We start from the raw sequence: 16,922 nt of genomic DNA, 5'->3' as shown, positions 1-16,922 counted from the left end.
GCTCCCCCCACTGCCCAACCTCATTTTTCTCTTTCTCTCTCTCTCATTTTCTGCCGCTTCCCTTCCCATGCCATCCTAGCTGCTGCTTCCCCACCCCACTCACCCCTGGCCTTGGAAAACCAGTGAAAAATCTAAAGAAAGATGGAGGACAGGCTTTCAGGAAGATCTTTTTTATTCTTCAGAGATAAAGCTGGATTTCCCAAGGTGTCCAGGCTGGGTTGGGCCTAGATGCTTGATCAGAATTCTCAGGCAGAAGAGTTGGCGTTCTCTTTTCCTCCTGGTTTAGCTGTAGCTCTTGCGCAAACCAATATCTCTGTTCAAAAGGAGGAAAATAGTTAAAATCCAAACCTTTTCTTCGACAAGAAAGAAACCCAGTGAATAAAACCTCTTTTCACAAGTACAGACTAGCACAGAAAGCAAGCAGAAAAATCAGTGTAAAAACAAAATCTTCAAAATCTGTTGTACCTTTCCCAAAGCTAGCTGGAACTTCTCACTTGTTTTCCTTTTGATGAAGCTAACCGCTGGCATTTCTCCTAAAGAAATGGATATTTAAAAAGTTCAAGATGTTTAAAGTGGGAAGTGTTAGTTCCTGGGATATCGCTGGTTAAACCTATCCTCAGTTCCTGGAGCAGAGACCCTGAGCTGTAGATGGCATAGAAAAGTCATAGGTAGGGATGAATGTATTTGCAAAACAAAAACAGAGACGCAGATGTGGAGAACAAATTTATGGATACCAAGTGGGGTTGGGATGGGGGGAGAGGAGGGTAGGATGAATTGAGAGACTGGGATTGATATATATATATACACTACTATGGATAAAAGGGGGCTTCCCAGGTGGTTCAGTGGTAAAGAATCTGCCTGCAATGCACGAACACGGGTTCGATCCTGGGTGGGAAAGATCCCCTGGAGAAGGAAATGGCAACCCACTCCAGTATTCTTGCCTGGAGAATCCCATGGACAGAGGAGCCTGGCAGGCTCCAGTCCATGGGGTCTCAAAGAGTTGGACACAACGGAGTGACTAACATTTCCACATTTTTTTTAGCGACTAAACAACAACAACAATGTATAAAAGAGATGACTAATGATAACTTACTGTATAGCACAGAGAACTCTACTCAATACTCTGTAATGACCTATATGGGAAAAGAACCTAAAAAAGAGTAAACGTATGTATATGCATAACTGATTCCCTTTGCTGTACAGCAGAAATTAACACAATATTGTAAGGCAACTGTACTCCAATAAAAATTTTAAAAAAGATAAGAAAAGGGAGGCCAGTGAACCAGGAGGGGTCTATGGGAGGTTTGGGACAATGTTTAATAGAGGCCTGTCATCATCAGGAGGGTGGACGAACAGATTAGAGGATACCCACGCTATGGCTTCACTGGTGGCTCAGATGGTAAAGAATCTGCCTGTAATGCAGGAGACCTGGGTTCAATCCCTGGATTGGGAAAATCCCCTGGAGAAGGGAATGGCAACCCACTCCAGTATTCTTGCCTGGAGAATCTCCATGGACAGAGAAACCTGGCAGGCTACTATCCACGGGGTCGCAGAGTCGGACGTGACTGAGCGACTAAGCACAACACAGCACACCATGGACTCTTGTGTGTGTGAGTGATAGTTGCTCAGTTGTGTCCAACTCTTTGCAACCCCATGGACGGTAGCCTGCCAGGCTCCTCTGTTCACAGGATTTTCCATGCAAGAATACTGGAGTGGGTTGCCATTCCCTCCTCCAGGGGATCTTCTCAACCCAGGGACTGAAACCGGCTCTCCCACATTGCAGGCAGACTCTACCATCTGAGCCACTAGGGAGTCCTCATGGACTCTTGCAACATTAAAAAAGAAAAGGGAGGGGCAACATCATTTGACTTGGAGGGATGCCCTTCTTATTATTGGTTATTGATGAATCCTATACAAGCAGTGTGTACAATTGGACTCCAAACGTGTGTGTGTTTGTGCACGCGCGCGCGCGCACGGTTATATAATAGAGTTGCCAGATAAAATACAGGCTGTCCAGTTAGATTTTAATTTCAGAGAGACAAAGAATTTTTCTTAGTATGAGTATGTCCCATGAAATTATTTTGTAGTTACTTTTGTCCCAAGTAATGAATTTTTCTTCGCTAAATTCAGCAACCTCATCATTAAGGATGGAGGGAAGTATGGAAGGAAATTTCAGTTGTAGAAGACAAGGGAATATGGCACTAATAACACCCTCAGCAAGTATGAAATTCACTCAGCTTGGTAAAATTGTGTGCTTGTGTGCATATAGAGATGTTTAAAGAAGTTAGAAAGAACGAGATTTAGGTCTACTTCTTTGTAAGGCGTGTGCATCATATATTCAGCAAAAAAGGCAATTGGTGGAGTCATGAGTCTAGGAAGATGATATATGGGGGAAGAAAATCAATTCAAACCCCATGGAGACTTGTCAGGTTTTTGTGAACAGAGGTGAAGTTTTGAAAGGACACCCACCTGGATGCTGAAACTAGTACTTCATGGCATGGGATTTGGGAGGTGGGGTGGGTGTGGGGAGGATTAGCTTTATCTTTATGTTTGTTTGTATGGTATCATGTCAAATGGTTACAATAAAATCTAGTATCTAGTACTAGCAAACTCCTAGTGAAGGACAGGGAAGCCTGGCGTGCTGCCGTTCAAGAGGTTGCAATGAGTTGGACATGACTTAGCTACTGAACAGCAACAACAACTTTTATATTTTGAAAAACATCAAATAATGAAAATATTTTAAAGTGAAACATCCTTTCTGGGGCTTGAGAGCATAAGCTTTGGAACTATACCCATATGTATACCTGGCTGGATTCTGCCACTCTCTAATTGTGAAATCCTAGGGAAGCCACTCTACCTTTCTGTTTAGTTTCCTTATCTATAAGGTAGGGGTAAAATACCTTCCTGATGTTTGTAATGATTAACCATTTGTAAGGAGCTTTGCCACCCCATGGACTGTAGCCCCTCAGGCTCCCTGGTCCATGGAATTTTCCAGGCAAGAATACTGGAGCGGGTTGCCATTTCCTTCTCCAGGGGATCTTCCTGACTGAGGGATCGAACCCACGTCTCTTGCATCTCCTGCATTGGCAGGCAGGTTCTTTACCAGCTGAGCCACGGGGGAAGCCCCGTTTTGCATTGTAACTGGTGCATAATGGTTAACTACCTCTAATGCTAATTCTTCTTTATTGGAAAGTAATCTAGGATATGAAAAATCCGGTTATTGAGACTGCAAATCCTGAGCTACTGGGGGTAAGCCTTAATCTGCTAGAGGCAAGATACCAACTGATTTAGGATCTTGACCAAGGCTCTGATCTCTGGACTGCAGTTGCCTTATCTACGCCAAGAGAGAGCTAAACTGGATGCCCTCTATTCATTTGTTTGCTCCATGGTTTGGAGGCATTTGCTGTGGTCAGTAATTGGGCTGGGAACTGGAGATAGAGATGAGAGATTGGCTCTGCCAATCAGAAATGGGAGGTGATGCACATATATAAACAGGTGATAAGAGCTGAGGGTGGATCTGGACCCAGAGAAAGGGGAGATAGTGTTGTCTGAGGGCATCTCACAGGACTTGCGTTTCTTTAAACACTGTCCTGATGGCTCACAGCCGGGTATGGAAGGAACAGAGGCTGGGTACCTGGTGGTGGTTTAGGGTTGGCAGGGGAAGTAGGATACCACACTGAGAACATCTCCTCAGAATGTCATAGGCTGTCTCATCTTCTACAGGAGAGGAAGCTCTGAGCTTGTCATTGGACTTCAAAGACAGATTTGTGGTTTTTTTTGTGCCTCGTGGCGCTTGCCTTGTTGACTTTTCGGAAAGAAAGGGAGCTCTGTGTCTATTTTTCAGCTTTGGACGGACATCTTTCTCTGCTTTGGAAGTCTGGTCTTCGGTAGCCTGACTTGGAGGAGATGAAGGAGGAATTTCTTGTTTCTCCACTGGAGAATGTGTCACAGCATCTGAGACTCGACAGCATCTCTCCTGCAAGGGTGAGTCAAGCATCAGATTTAAAAATGACCTCAGCTTTATTGGTGGACAATACAGTAGGCGAGCTAACCTGAAAATTTCCCACTCCAAATACTTCAGAAATGCTGGATATAATATGACAAACATTCATTGAGCTGACTTTGCAGGAAAGCAAGCAAACTCACGTTCCAGGAAAGAAGACCTACCTGTTAAGCACATGAGGTAATCCTTTAGGAGGAGATTGCGGGGTCAATCTCATGACTATGAGCTTGGATGAGAGAAAAGTCCTATCCACAGGACGTGTGAAATGGAAAGAGTCCCCTTTCCCTGCACGAAGCTGGGAACCTTGAAGTCTGAACTGTGGTGGCTAAGAGACAAAAATTGACTAACTGGAAAAGGGAAATGACAAGAAAGCTTGTCTACCTTGGACTAGACATTGAGCGCGAGGGGATAAATTCTGAAGAAGAGAGAGAGGGGGGAAAAAGCAAACACATATGAGCTTATTGCCCTAAGGGGCTTCCCTCGTAGCTCAGCTGGTAAACAATCCGCCTGCAATACGGGAGACCCATGTTCCATTCCCGGGTTGGGAAGATCCACTGGAGAAGCGATAGGTTACCCACTCCAGTATTCTTGGGCTTCCCTTGTGTCTCAGCTGGTAAAGAATTTGCCTGCAATGTGGGAGGCTTGAGTTTGATCCCTGGGTCGGGAAGATCCCCCGGAGAAGGGAACAGCTACCCACTCCAGTATTTTGGCCTGGAAGATTCCATGGACTGTATAGTCCATGGGGTCACAAAAAAATGACAAGCAAGCTTGTCTACCTTGGACTAGAAATTGAGCGTGAGGGGATAAATTCTGAAGAAGAGAGAGAGGAAAAAAAAAAACTACATCTGAGCCTATTGTCCTAAGCAGGATGAGTAAAAATAAACCTTCTCTTGGATACATTGCAGTGAAACCACAGAAGATCCAAAGCAAAGAGGATCTTGAAATCCAGCAAAGAAAATGGTTATTGGCGAAGGACCAGCAGCTACACTGAGAGCAGACTTATCAACAGCAATCACAGAGGTGGAAGGATGGTGGAAATGCTTCAAAATGCTAAGAGAAAATAAAGGTTAATGTAGAATTTTAAATCCAATTAAACTAACATTCAAGAATGCAGAATAAAGGAAGTAACTGTGCAGACAACTAAAGATACCTAGACATTTATTTCAGGATGACAGAAATCTTGCCCATAAGGAAAGCTTGGGATTCAAGAAAGCTTGGGATTCATGACTGTATGAGTGTATCCAAGCAGGCATGAATTGAATAAAATGACAGTAATAATAACGACTAAAGAGGAATAGTACGAAAACCAGGTGAAACTAAATTCCACAGCATTTATACATAAAAGGTGGAAACAGAGAATCAATCGACATGTTTTCAAATCCATATATTGTTTCTGTGGAGGGTAAGGAATGTAATTTAGATTTTAAGTCAAGTATTCATATTAAAATGCACTAAATGTCACCAATAGTAAATTTTATATGTATGGTCCACGATAAACAAAGAGACCTAGATCATCTCTAGGATTTCTTTAGTTCTGATATTCACTGTGCTCTGGATTGAAGGGTAAAGAAAGGACAAACAGTTTGCCATACACGAAGAAGGAAATGAATTCTTTGGAGAGATGCTTTGGGGAGGTTCCCCCAAAGAAAATGCTCCATCCTGTAGAAGAGGGGAGCAGCTTGGCCTGACTAATGCACTAAAAGGTGCTTAGAGTGTTGGAGGGAGGAGTCTGTGAATTTTCCCAGGCACAAGCAATCAATCAATCCATCACATCATTACATCCTTTCAGAGTCCTCCTTTTGGTACCCAGCCCTGACATTAGCTTCACTGTGGGAAGATGGAGAAAGTTATTAACTTTTTTGAGGAAGCTCACAGCCTAATAGAGAAGACTTCCACATGGGATGTGCTGTGCTGCGCTTAGTTGCTCAGTCGTGTCTGACTCTTTGCAACTCTATGCAACCAGGCTCCTCTGTCCATGGGGATTCTCCAGGCAAAAATACTGGAGTGGGTTGCCATGCCCTCCCTCCAGGGGATCTTCCCAACCCAGGGATCAAACCCAGGTCTCCCGCATTGCAGGTGGATTCTTTACCATCTGAGCCACCAGGGACATGGGATAGAAAATAATAAAGCAGAGCCTATCAAGGCCTAAATTGCAATGTCCAGGCCCTCAGAGGTGATCAGTGATAGCTGGATTGGTCAGGGAGGCTCCTTGAAGGGCTGGCATGATTGGAATCCAATCACGTTTGTTAAATGAGCCTAAAGCAGTTCACGATGTCCTTTTTTGAACAAAGCAAAACGAAATATGGGAACCTCTTAATATTCATGCTGTGTAAAACCGGACCCAGAATCTACCATTTAAGACTTCCCAGGTGGTCCAGTGGTTAAGAATCCACCTGCCAATGCAGAGGACACAGGTTCAATCCCTGGTCCAGGAAGATCCCACATGCCATGGAGCAACTAACCCCGGGCACCACAACTACTGAAGCCCATGCACCTAGAGCCCGTGTTCTGCAACAAGAGATGTCACAGCAATGAGAAGCCTGCGATGAAGGCTACGATGAAGATCCAGTGCACCCAATAAGTAAATAAATAAAATGAATGAATTTCAAAAAGAATCTACTATTCATATCATACTTTTTGGAATATGGACTGGCTATTGCCATCATTAGAAAATGACAAATTTCTACTCACCAGATGGTGGACATACTTATTTCCTGGAATCATTTGGTTGCAATAATGACAGCAGATATTGTTTTCAGGAGCTGGAATGCTCTTCCCTGAAAAAGCACAGAAACAACAGCACAAATGATCGCCCTTGACAATGGCCAGCCCGGCTGCCCCACAACTGCCCCACTATGTGGCCTGCAGTCCTGAGGATGCCTTGTCCCGAGTCTGCCGTGAGTGTCTTGCAGTGCCAGGGTCCTTGGCAACATGGACCACCCACAACAGGAATCACCCATATTATTTCCATTAAATTGTAAAAGTGCCCTTGGGGCAGCACACAGCCCTGATGAAGAGATGTTTTCCTGGAGCAGGACTGGTTTCCAAGGAGACAGAAGGAGCTGTTACCACAGATGCCAGTCCTGTTCAACCTGACTACTCTTTCAGTTTAGCCATTTCCGAGCTCTGTGATCAAATGAGGAGTTAATTGCACACATCTTTGTTAATTGTGTTGAAGCTGTGTTGTGCTGTCTTGTTGGAGTTGTGTTGTGTTGATGAAGTTGTATTGTGTTGATGAAATTGCATTGTCTTGTTGAAGTTGTGCTGTTGTTGAAGCTGTGCAGTCTTGTTGAAGTTGTGCTGTCATGTTGAAGTTGTGCAGTCTTGTTGAAGTTGTATTGTTGAAGTTGTGTTGATGAAGTTGTGTTGTGTTGAAGTTATGTTGTGTTGATAAAGTTGTATTGTCTTGTTGCAGTAGTGCTGTCTTGTTGAAGTTGTGTTGTGTTGACGAAGTTGTGCTGAAGAGTTATTTGTTGGCTGTGTTGAAACCCAGGCCTGCTGGAAATGTACTTGAATCTTAAGCACCCCAGCTTTTCATTTGCTGATTTTGATAAAATCGTTTACCCAGAGAGACTTACTGCCCAAGGGATTTTCGGCTCTGTCTCCATGCTACTGTTGTTACTAAAACAACCAGTGAGAAGATGTGTTTGGCTCGTGTCCTCTGTAAACACACTTCCTGAAGAGGTAACTGGGTAAAGAGAGCACACTATGGCACGAGGTGGCCAACACGTAGGCCCAAAGGTCAGGAGTTACAACTGGATCCTTTCTGTCTGGGGCTGATGGTGGGAAAGTTCCTGATTTTGTGTCAGGGAACTTGGGTATCCTATCTGGTTTCTGCCTCTAGCAAGCCCCTGTTTCACTCTGCATAGGTTTCTCATCTCTACAAGGATTTAGGTGGGTCTCTGCCAGGCTGAAGTCATGCTGGAGGAGTTCAAAGGAAGCCTCCCATCTGGCAGGGCCCCATTGCCTCTGTACTCATCTGTGTAGTTCCCAGCTCCCCAGCCCCTGGCTTCTTGGCTCCCTGGGTCAGTCATTTATTTTTATAAATTAAAAAAAATTTCTTTTTATTGGAGGAAAGTTGCTTTACAATATTGTGTTGTTCTCTGCTGTACAACAACTCAAATAAACCATAATTATATGTTCATCCCCTCCTTCTTGAACCTCCCTCCCCATCTCATTCCACCCCTTTAGGTTGTCACAGAGCACCAGGCTGGGCTCCCTGTGTAATACAGCAGCTTCCTTATAGTAATCTATTTTACATTTGGTAGTGTATATATGGGGCTTCCCAGGTGGCGCTAGAGGTAAAGAACCTGCCTGCCAAGGCAGGAGACGTAAGAGACGTGGGTTCGATCCCTGGGTCAGGAAGATCTCCTGGAGCAGAGGGCATGGCAACCCACTCCAGTATTCTTGCCTGGAGAATCCCATGGACAGAGGAGCCTGGTGGGCTACAGTCCATGGGGTCACAAAGAGTCGGACACTACTGAAGCGACTGAGCACACACACACACACACACACACACACACACACACACACACACACACACAGAGTGTATATACGTCAATGCTACTTTCTCAATTTGTCCTACACTCTCTTTCCCCTGCTGTGTCCACCAATCCATTCTCTATGCTGGAGTCTCCCTTTCTTCTCTGTAAATAGGTTCATCAGTACTATTTTTTTAGGTTCCATATTTATGCATTAATATACGATATTTGCTTTTCTCTGGACCAGTCATTTCAAGACATAGCAGATGCACAAGAAGGCCACTCTGGGACTAGACTAGCCAGATGACCTAGAGGCACGCGCATCTGTCATCACCCTCATCACCCGTCCCGCTGAGAGCTCACGATCCTCACCTTTCTGGAGCCAGGGCTGCTCACGCCGACACTCTTCTCTGTGCCGGGCCAGCTCGCGGAGCATGACGTGCTGGCCGCAGTCTGGGCAGAGCTCCGTCTGCCGGCCGCAGTGGTGCTCGTGGAGGCCCACCTTGTTCAGGCGCACGGCCAACTGGCAGAACTGGCACTCAACTGGGCGCTCCTGGCATTCCTGGGCCTGCAGGGAGGCCAGTGGGACGGGCATGGTCACTGGCCTGCAGTGACTACAGTCACCTTGGGGCTAGCAGCTTATTTCCCTGAGGGGACTGAAGCCAGTAAGAGAAAGCAGGTGGGAAAGACTGGGGGGTGGGGAGCGGGAGAGGGTTGTAGGAGGGGGGGCCTCTCCTTGCGAGGGGAACATGAGCTCTCTTGGACCCTGGTAAGAGGGGCAGGGGCAGGAGGCGCTGTGTCTCTGTGATAAGCTAGTTCCAGGCCTGCTTGGGAGAGAAGAGAGCTGGGGGCGGGAGGGGAAAGCTTTATGACCGGCCCCCTCCCCTCCTCCTGGGCTTGGCAGAAGAAATCACACCTGACCTCACCTCGTGACTCTCCAGCGAGTGCTTCGGCACGCTCTGCTGACACATGGCGCATCCCACCTAAACGTGGAGAGAGGTGCTCGAGTCCCACCCTGGCTCCGTGTGTCAGGGGTGGGTTTGTGAGCATATGGGGGCAGGAGTCAGGCACCCTCGTCTGCCTGCAGCACCAACCCTGAGCTCAGGGACGCATCTGTGGGACCCTCTGAGCTGAGATGGATGCCCTGAGCTTGAGGAGCTCTAGAAACAGCTGGAAAGAAAGGTCAGCCTTTGACCAACCTTGGCCGTGACTGCCTTCCAAGCTCCCCTTTCCTGTTTCTCCTCTTGACACATCTCAAAAGAACATTTTACTTTTCCCAAAACAGGGACTCCTAGTCTTGGCCACGGAGAAGGCAACGGCACCCCACTCCAGTACTCTTGCCTGGAAAATCCCATGGATGGAGGAACCTGGTAGGCTACAGTCCACGGGGTCGCTAAGAGTCGGACACGACTGAGTGACTTCACTTTCACTTTTCCCTTTCATGCACTGGAGAAGGAAATGGCAACCCACTCCAGTATCCTTGCCTGGAGAATCCCAGGGACGGCAGAGCCTGGTGGGCTGTCGTCTATGAGGTCGCACAGAGTCGGACACGACTGAAGCGACTTAGCAGCAGCAGCAGTCTTGGCCAACCTCATACTCCTGTAGGGAAAGGATGGGGAAAGGGAAACCAGGGTAGACTCAATGCAGTACAGGAAAGAAGTGTTAGTAGTTCAGTCGTGTCCAACTCTTTGCGACCCCATGGACTGTAGTCCGCCAGGCTCCTCTGTCCATGGGATTCTCCAGGATAGAATACTGGAGTGAGTTGCCATTCCCTTGAATCTTCCCGACCCAGGGATGGAACCCAGGTCTCCTGCATTGCAGGCAGATTCGTTACCGTCTGAGCCACCAGGGAATCCCAGGTGGCAGTACAGGAAGGGCAGGATTATCTACCCTTTCCACTTTGCACAGGGGGTTGGGCGCGGGGGCTGAGCGACTTGCCCATGGCAGGTAGCCATGAGACGGGCTGCAGAGAGGACCCTGCCCTTCCACCTCCGTCCCCCAGTCTGCCTCCCCACCTGCTGGTGCCCGCCCTGGCGGTGTTCTTCCATCTTATTCTGCATGACGGGTTCCTTGCACTCTGGGCAGAGGACAAGAAATATCAGGCAGTGGGCCTCATGGAGGGCCAGGTGGTTGGAGGCCACTCTTCTTTTGCTGCAGGATCAAGAGGGAGGAAAAGCAGGTTTATTTCATGGTATACAGCATGGAGCCATATTTTATACCCAGGGCTCCTGGATAAAGATCTTCCAAGGCCTCAAGCACTGAAAATATGATGATGAGACCACCTGCCTCACCTTCCCCATGTTGATCTCAAATCAGAACAATGCCTAGTCATGATGTAATGGTAAGGATGCTCTGCAAAGCTCTTATGTTGCCCAGGGTGAGCACAGTGGGCGAGAAGGAGCAGGAGGGAGTGATTACAAAGGGACAAGAGAAACCTTTGGGAGGTAATGAATAGTTTCATTGTCTTGATTGTGACTGACGAAATAAAATTTATATTTTAAGGCAGGACAAGAACAAATTAAAGATAAAACTCTCTGTGTGTGTTTGGGCCTCCTCCCTCCCTCATGTGCATTGTGCGTCTGTACTACACATTAACCAGAGCCCCTCAGAGATGGAAGAGCCTGCTCAACTGTTTCTTTTTTCTTTCTTCTGATGCCAGGAATATAACTTAAAAGAATAGTGTTCTTTCTCGGCTCTATGCTCAGTCACAGTGACTCACTGCTCACTCAGTACTCTCTGTACGTGCTCACCTGGACTAGGTAGGTATCCTTGGTGAACTTTTTGTAAAATACCAGTATGTCATTTTGATTTATGATCCTTTGTCTCAAAAGCGTATGACTGTGTCTTTGACTTCTAACCTGGGCTTTCCTGGTGGCTCAGATGGTAAAGAATCTGCCTGCAATGTGGAAGACTGAGGTTTAGTTGCTCAGTTGTGTCTGACTCTTTGTGACCCCATGGACAGTAGCCCCCCAGGCTCCTCTACCCATAGGATTTCTCAGGCAAGACTATTGGAGTGGGTTGCCATTCCCTTCTCCAGGAGATCTTCCCGACTCAGGGATTGAACCCGTGTCTTCTGCATTGCCAGGCAGATTCTTTACCGTCTGAGACACCAGAGAAACCCAATATATATATTATTTTTCAGATTATTTTCCATTATAGGTTATTACAAGATATTGACTATAGTTCCCTGTGCTATACAGTACACCTTTGTTGCTTGTTGCTTATCTATTTTTTTAAATTAGAAATCTAGCATTCTATTCATACTAAGTCAAGCAAGTGGAATCAAAATGTCATAAATATTTTAGTTAGACAAAACTCGTAAGTTTGCTAATACATATATACACTATATACTATATATACATATATATACTATACTAATACATATATTATGCATATCTAATACATATAAATTATATATATTATATTTAATAAATATAAATATATTCATTTATTTAAAATATAATTGTATAAATAATATATAATATATATTATATTACTTATATATATGTATACAAAGCTTTTCTACTATGGGAAGCATGGACTCTTAATCACTGGACCACCAGGAAAGTCTCCCTTCCTCTATTCTTTCCCCTCTGCCTGGCCTGGCACCTCAGTTTTTTCCTGAGCTGGTGCAAACACCAGAGAGCCAGGAGGGTCTGGCTGGAGAAAGTCCTTGGGGAGAGATCCTCTTGGTTCCTGTCACAGGTAAGGAGCTTCGAGAGTGAGGTGCCTCAAGGGGTTGGGTCCCCATGATTTAGAGGTGTGGTCTGGGACCTCTGCTCTATCCCCTCACCCTGCTCCACAGTCCCTTCTAAAGGTGGGGGTGGGAATGGTCCCAGACAATCTGCCTGAGCCCCTTTCTTTCAAAGACTGGTATGAAGAGCATACAAATTAGGACCCAAGTTCTGAAAAATAGGAGTAGCCCAGCAGGGATGGTTAGCCTGGCTGTCTGGCTATAGAACTGTCCCAGAAAGTCTTCAATACCTGGAGGTGGGGGTGGGGCGGGGTTCAGGGATGTCTGCCAACCTTGAGCATCTCTCACTGACATCTCCTGAGTTTACACCTTCCTACCACAGGGGCCCACCCTGGCCTTCCCGGGCACATGGACCCTTTTCTCTTCACTTTAGAAACAGACTTATCCTGTCTGCCCCTCTCACCAGCCAGCCTCAGGTCGGCCACCAGGGAAAGCGACTTCTTACCAGTTCCTGCACACTTGGAAGGCTCCCTCCATGTTCTGATCTCCGGAGTCTTTCTGTTTCAAGTTTCAGTTCTTGCAGGCAGAGAAACAAAACTGAAAGTGCTCCAGCAACGGGGCCCACAGCCTAGGAAGGGAGGGGTTTTCAGATTCCTCAGCCCAGGGCTGCCACACAGTACCTGTGACTGGACATCCAGGAAGCCCTGTCCCTGCCTCCTCCCTCAGCCTATGCTGCTGCCACCGACTGTTTCTGCGACCCCTTGGGTGGGAGCCAGGGGCCAGGCCTCCCTGGGCAGCAGCCCCACCCCTCCCTCCCCCAGGCTGGCCTCACTGCCTCCGTGTCACTCCATCCTCTTCCGCAAAACACTGACCTCCTTGTCTCTCCTGGTCCTCTCACTGATCCTTCCTCTGTAGGAGAGAGCTGGCTGGCCGTGTTGAACTTGAACTTGAACTTGAAGGCCTTTCCTCCTTGAGAACGGCTCCTGACTTCCTGTATTCTACTCTGGTCCCAGTCAGGGGCAGGAGGGATTGGGGATGCAGGGTGGGGACTGCAGGCTTTGGAGCCACATCCTGTAGCAGCTTGGTGACTTAGGGCACTCACCTATCCCCCTGTTTGCCTGTGTCCTCACTTGTAAATAATTACAGCAAACACGGCTGTGATGCTAACAAGCGGGCAAGTGAATGGGGAAGTCTTCAGACACAGAAACTGCCACGCTGAGGGGTGATGTGGCTTGCACACATTGCCAGCCAACAGGAAGCAGAATCAGGTTTTGAACCCGGGCCAAGAGGCCCAGCGATTGTCTCTCCTAGAATGGCCAGAGGGTCGGGAGACGGGAATTCGAATCTTGGTAGTGGACCTAACTGACAGCAAGAGTCACTTTAGCCTCTGGGCTTGTTTCCTCATTCCCCCCCGACCCCGACTCTACTGGGGACCTGGGGGGCTTGGGGAATCCAGGTGCTCCCAGACACTGTGTGAAAAGTTGCTTTCATTTGAGTACACAGACTTGAAAGGAGTCTGGGACCCAGACAATTATAAATGAGTGGACTAATTGATTCCAGAATTTGAGATTCAAAGAAATCAAGTTCTGCTAAAGGCAACACGTGTCCAAAATTATATATGCACAATTGGATCAAATGAGTATAGAACAGTTGTTTGTGTTCTTTTCATAGAGAGCAGGATGTAATTAATTAGATAAACAAAAATGGCAGAACAGTATATCTAATTGCTCAGTAGAAATTGAAAAATTTGCAAATAATTGCAATTCCATCAGAAATGTTTGGATATTATATACTTCATGTTGACATTTTTAAGGGGATTTAATGTTTATTTCTATTTCCCAGAATCTTATTTGTAAAAAAACCAAGCCGGTCTTTAATTAGCTTCAATATTTATATTTATTGTTCATAAACACAACTAAGACATTGATATGTAGTTGGAATGATTGTGGCTTTGCACATTTGTCTAAGCATGTTAATTTATCTAAACTTTAATGAGCATGCCATCTACAAAACCTTACTATACTTGATCAATATGTGACAGTTTTTTACTATCACATGAGTAAGTCCCTCCTGATGGTCAAGTCAGAAATTGAAAAGGGACCACTGAGGCATGATGGGTACACCACACTCAGGCACTTAGCCTGGCGTGTGGCCATTTATTGAGATTCTTGGGGGCAGCAAGGATGGTGGATTCCAAACTTTCCCATGCTTGGGAACCACTTGGGAAACTAACCAAAAGCCACGGATGCCTGCCCAACCCCAAAAAGCATGATTTCCCTGGTCCGGCAATCGGCTGTGACTTTGGAGTTTTTGAAAGGTCCCAGGTGATTCTAACATGGAAACAAGTTGGTGTCGGAGGAAAGGGCTGGTTCTGAATGCCAGGGTCTTTCCCATCTGAACAATAACAGGATGGGGCAGATGAGCATCACTCAAGATTCCACAAGTGTGGGGACCAACTCTTGGTGCTCATGGAAGAAAGACAGGACTGGGTTACTGCAGGAGGAGAGCTGTGGGTGGAAGTCCCGGGAGGCCCCGAGTTTCCTCCTGGTCACTGCCCTGTCCCTGGATGAACCTGTCAGGGATGGAGGGGACCTGGCCCCAGGAGTGGGGCAGGGAGGTCTAGGATGCAGTGAGCACACTGCTCTCATGTCCCATGTGGGTGAGCTCGCAAGAAAGCCCACCTAAGCCAAGGTGCAGACAGGCTGTTTGGAGCTCTTTGTGCTATACACACAGGAAGAGAAGGAGGAACAGGGTATGGAAGCTGCTTACATAACCCCCGCCTCCGCCTGCTCAATAGACCCTCTCTAATGTGTATCTGCATGCCCCCACCCCTACAACCGAGGGTCGTTGGAGCTTTCCCAGATCCCAGTCACAGCTGAGCTAACAGAAGGATTCCAGAGCACTGAGCGGTCCCACAAGCTTGCTGAGAGAATTCTTGTGATGCCTGCAAATGGAGTGAGAGCAGCTTTTCTATGGAGGAGAATAGGATTAAGGAAAAGGTTCAGATGTGGTCTCCAGCCAACTGGCAGACTCTAAAATTCAGATACTGAATGAGAGACGTGCCTGCGTGCTCAGTCACTAAGTCTTGTCTGACTCTTTGCAACCCCACGGACTGTAGCCCTCCAGGCTCCTCTGTCGGTGGGATTCTCCAGGCAAGAATACTGGAGTGGGTCACCATTCCCTTCTCCATGGGTCTTTCTGACCCAGGGCTGAAGCCCAGGTCACCTGCATTGCAGGTGGTTTCTTTACCAGCTGAGCTACCAGGGAAACTCATGAGAGACAGCGGATGGTAACAGTAATGATCAGTGATAGGAGGTAACAGCAACAAATGACTGCTTATACATTTCCTCTGCTGCAGGCATTATATGAAGCATTTTACAGGCTAGATCTTTTTTAATCTGCCCAACAGCTCTGATGTATGTATTTTAGCCCCATTTACATCTGTGGAAATGGGGGCACAGAGAGGTTAAGTACTTTGCTCAAGGTCACACAGTGGGAAAAAGAAGAAAAAAAAGGTCACACAGTGAATATCAGAACTGGGATTTGAACCAGGCTGATCTCACTCAGGGGTCTATGAACATAAGTCAGACACCAGCCACCTTATTTGACAGCTGGAGGGGATGGGGGTGACCCAGGATAACGTCCCAATTCCCTTCCTCCTCACCTGGGAAAATTGTTTAATTCCTCTGACCTTTGCTTCCCACTACTGTCTATCTCCAGGCAGTTTTACACATAGCAAAAATAATGGGAAAAAACCCTGAGATTTCAACACATTGTCTCCTGCTGAGATCCCCCATAACAGAGAGGGTGGTGAGATGTCAAAGAGAGTGCAAAGATGAGACTCCCGGGGGACAGGGCTCGGTGATGGCGGCCATGGTGGTAGAATTGGAAATGACCTTGAGCTTTTTAAAATCTGCATCCTAATTGTCTTCCAAGATGTTTCCTCTTTCCAGACCGGCACACCCCTGCATCACCCCTTCCTTACCTTATCAAAATTCCACCAGTTCTTCAAAGCTAACTCTGACATCATCAATGATACAGGACCTACTTGCTCTGCCTCTGGGTCTGGTTGGCTGCTTATCTGTCTGTAGCCCCAATTTGTGCTCATCCAACCACAGATGCAGGCGATTTGAGATTCATCACCACCTTTTTGTCTTTTTAATTTTGGCTACACTGGATCTTCGTTGCTACACAGGCTTTCTTTAGTTGCGAGGGCTACTCTCTAGTCGCTTCTCATTGTGGTGGTTTCTCTTGTTGCAGAGCATGGGCTCTAGGCATCTGGGCTCAGTGGTTGTGGCACATGGGCTTCGTTGCCCTTTGGCATGTAGAATCTTCCCAGACCAGGGATCGAACCGGTGTCCCCTGCATCGGCAGGTGGATTCTTAACCCCCTGGACCATGCAGGAGGTCCTCATCACCTCTTTCATCAAGCTGTTTCTAATTCATCAGCTTCTGCCAGAGAACCCTCTGTGCTTGTGTCCAGAAGACTGTGAAGCCTTGGGCTGTGTGTAGTGGGCAGGAAAAGGCTGGCTGAACTGAATGGGTGGGAACAATGCAGGTCTGAGATAATTAAGAAGTTAAAAATCTCCCTCCATCCCCATCTTCACTCTACCCCACCCCAGAACCTGAGGTTCTCAAAGCAATAGTGGATGCCATTTCCTTCTGAATTTTTTTTTAACTGGAAGATAATTGCTTTATTATATTGTGTTGGTTTCTGCCATACATCAACACGAATCAGCCACAAG

The 16,922-nt window shown here is 46.8% G+C and overlaps 2 protein-coding genes across 15 annotated transcripts in view; one reads left to right on the top strand and one right to left on the bottom strand.

Annotated features, from left to right (window-relative positions):
• Window positions 1–16,922, top strand: part of SLC13A5 (solute carrier family 13 member 5) — a 60,284-nt gene that overhangs the window by 1,042 nt on the left and 42,320 nt on the right. For 2 of the 10 annotated variants that reach the window (XM_081579836.1, XM_081579837.1), the window contains exons 2-7: window positions 8,732–9,163; window positions 9,389–9,666; window positions 9,770–9,854; window positions 10,642–10,825; window positions 11,144–11,243; window positions 12,099–12,189. The gene's annotated coding sequence lies outside the window, so the exon portion shown is untranslated. Of the gene's footprint in view, window positions 1–79; window positions 669–3,193; window positions 3,250–3,844; window positions 3,985–4,081; window positions 4,184–4,908; window positions 5,144–8,731; window positions 9,164–9,388; window positions 9,667–9,769; window positions 9,855–10,641; window positions 10,826–11,143; window positions 11,244–12,098; window positions 12,190–16,922 lie in introns of those variants that run through there. The other 8 variants (XR_014079489.1, XR_014079490.1, XR_014079492.1 and 5 more) reach the window with 5 other exon arrangements.
• XAF1 (XIAP associated factor 1) lies at window positions 155–12,743 on the bottom strand. Of its 5 annotated transcripts, XM_081579843.1 has the most exons (9): window positions 12,684–12,743; window positions 10,500–10,635; window positions 9,969–10,083; window positions 9,411–9,467; window positions 8,857–9,052; window positions 6,695–6,780; window positions 3,635–3,976; window positions 466–533; window positions 155–313 (listed from the first exon to the last, which is right to left on the bottom strand). In XM_081579843.1, the coding sequence occupies exons 3-8, from the start codon at window positions 10,077–10,079 to the stop codon at window positions 477–479; spliced, it is 849 nt and encodes a 282-aa protein (XP_081435969.1). In that variant the 5' UTR covers window positions 10,080–10,083; window positions 10,500–10,635; window positions 12,684–12,743; the 3' UTR covers window positions 155–313; window positions 466–476. The 5 variants fall into 5 exon arrangements, with proteins under 5 accessions (XP_081435969.1, XP_081435968.1, XP_081435972.1 ...); XM_081579842.1 differs by lacking the exon at window positions 9,969–10,083; XM_081579846.1 differs by lacking the exon at window positions 9,969–10,083 and having other exon boundaries at window positions 3,798–3,976.

The sequence above is a fragment of the Giraffa tippelskirchi genome, chromosome 3 (assembly GCF_054371585.1).
Source record: "Giraffa tippelskirchi isolate mGirTip1 chromosome 3, T2T-mGirTip1v1.2.pri, whole genome shotgun sequence".
NCBI lineage: Eukaryota > Metazoa > Chordata > Mammalia > Artiodactyla > Giraffidae > Giraffa > Giraffa tippelskirchi.
The sequence above is the reverse complement of the archived record's forward strand: the minus strand, read 5'-3'. Positions and strand labels throughout refer to the sequence as shown.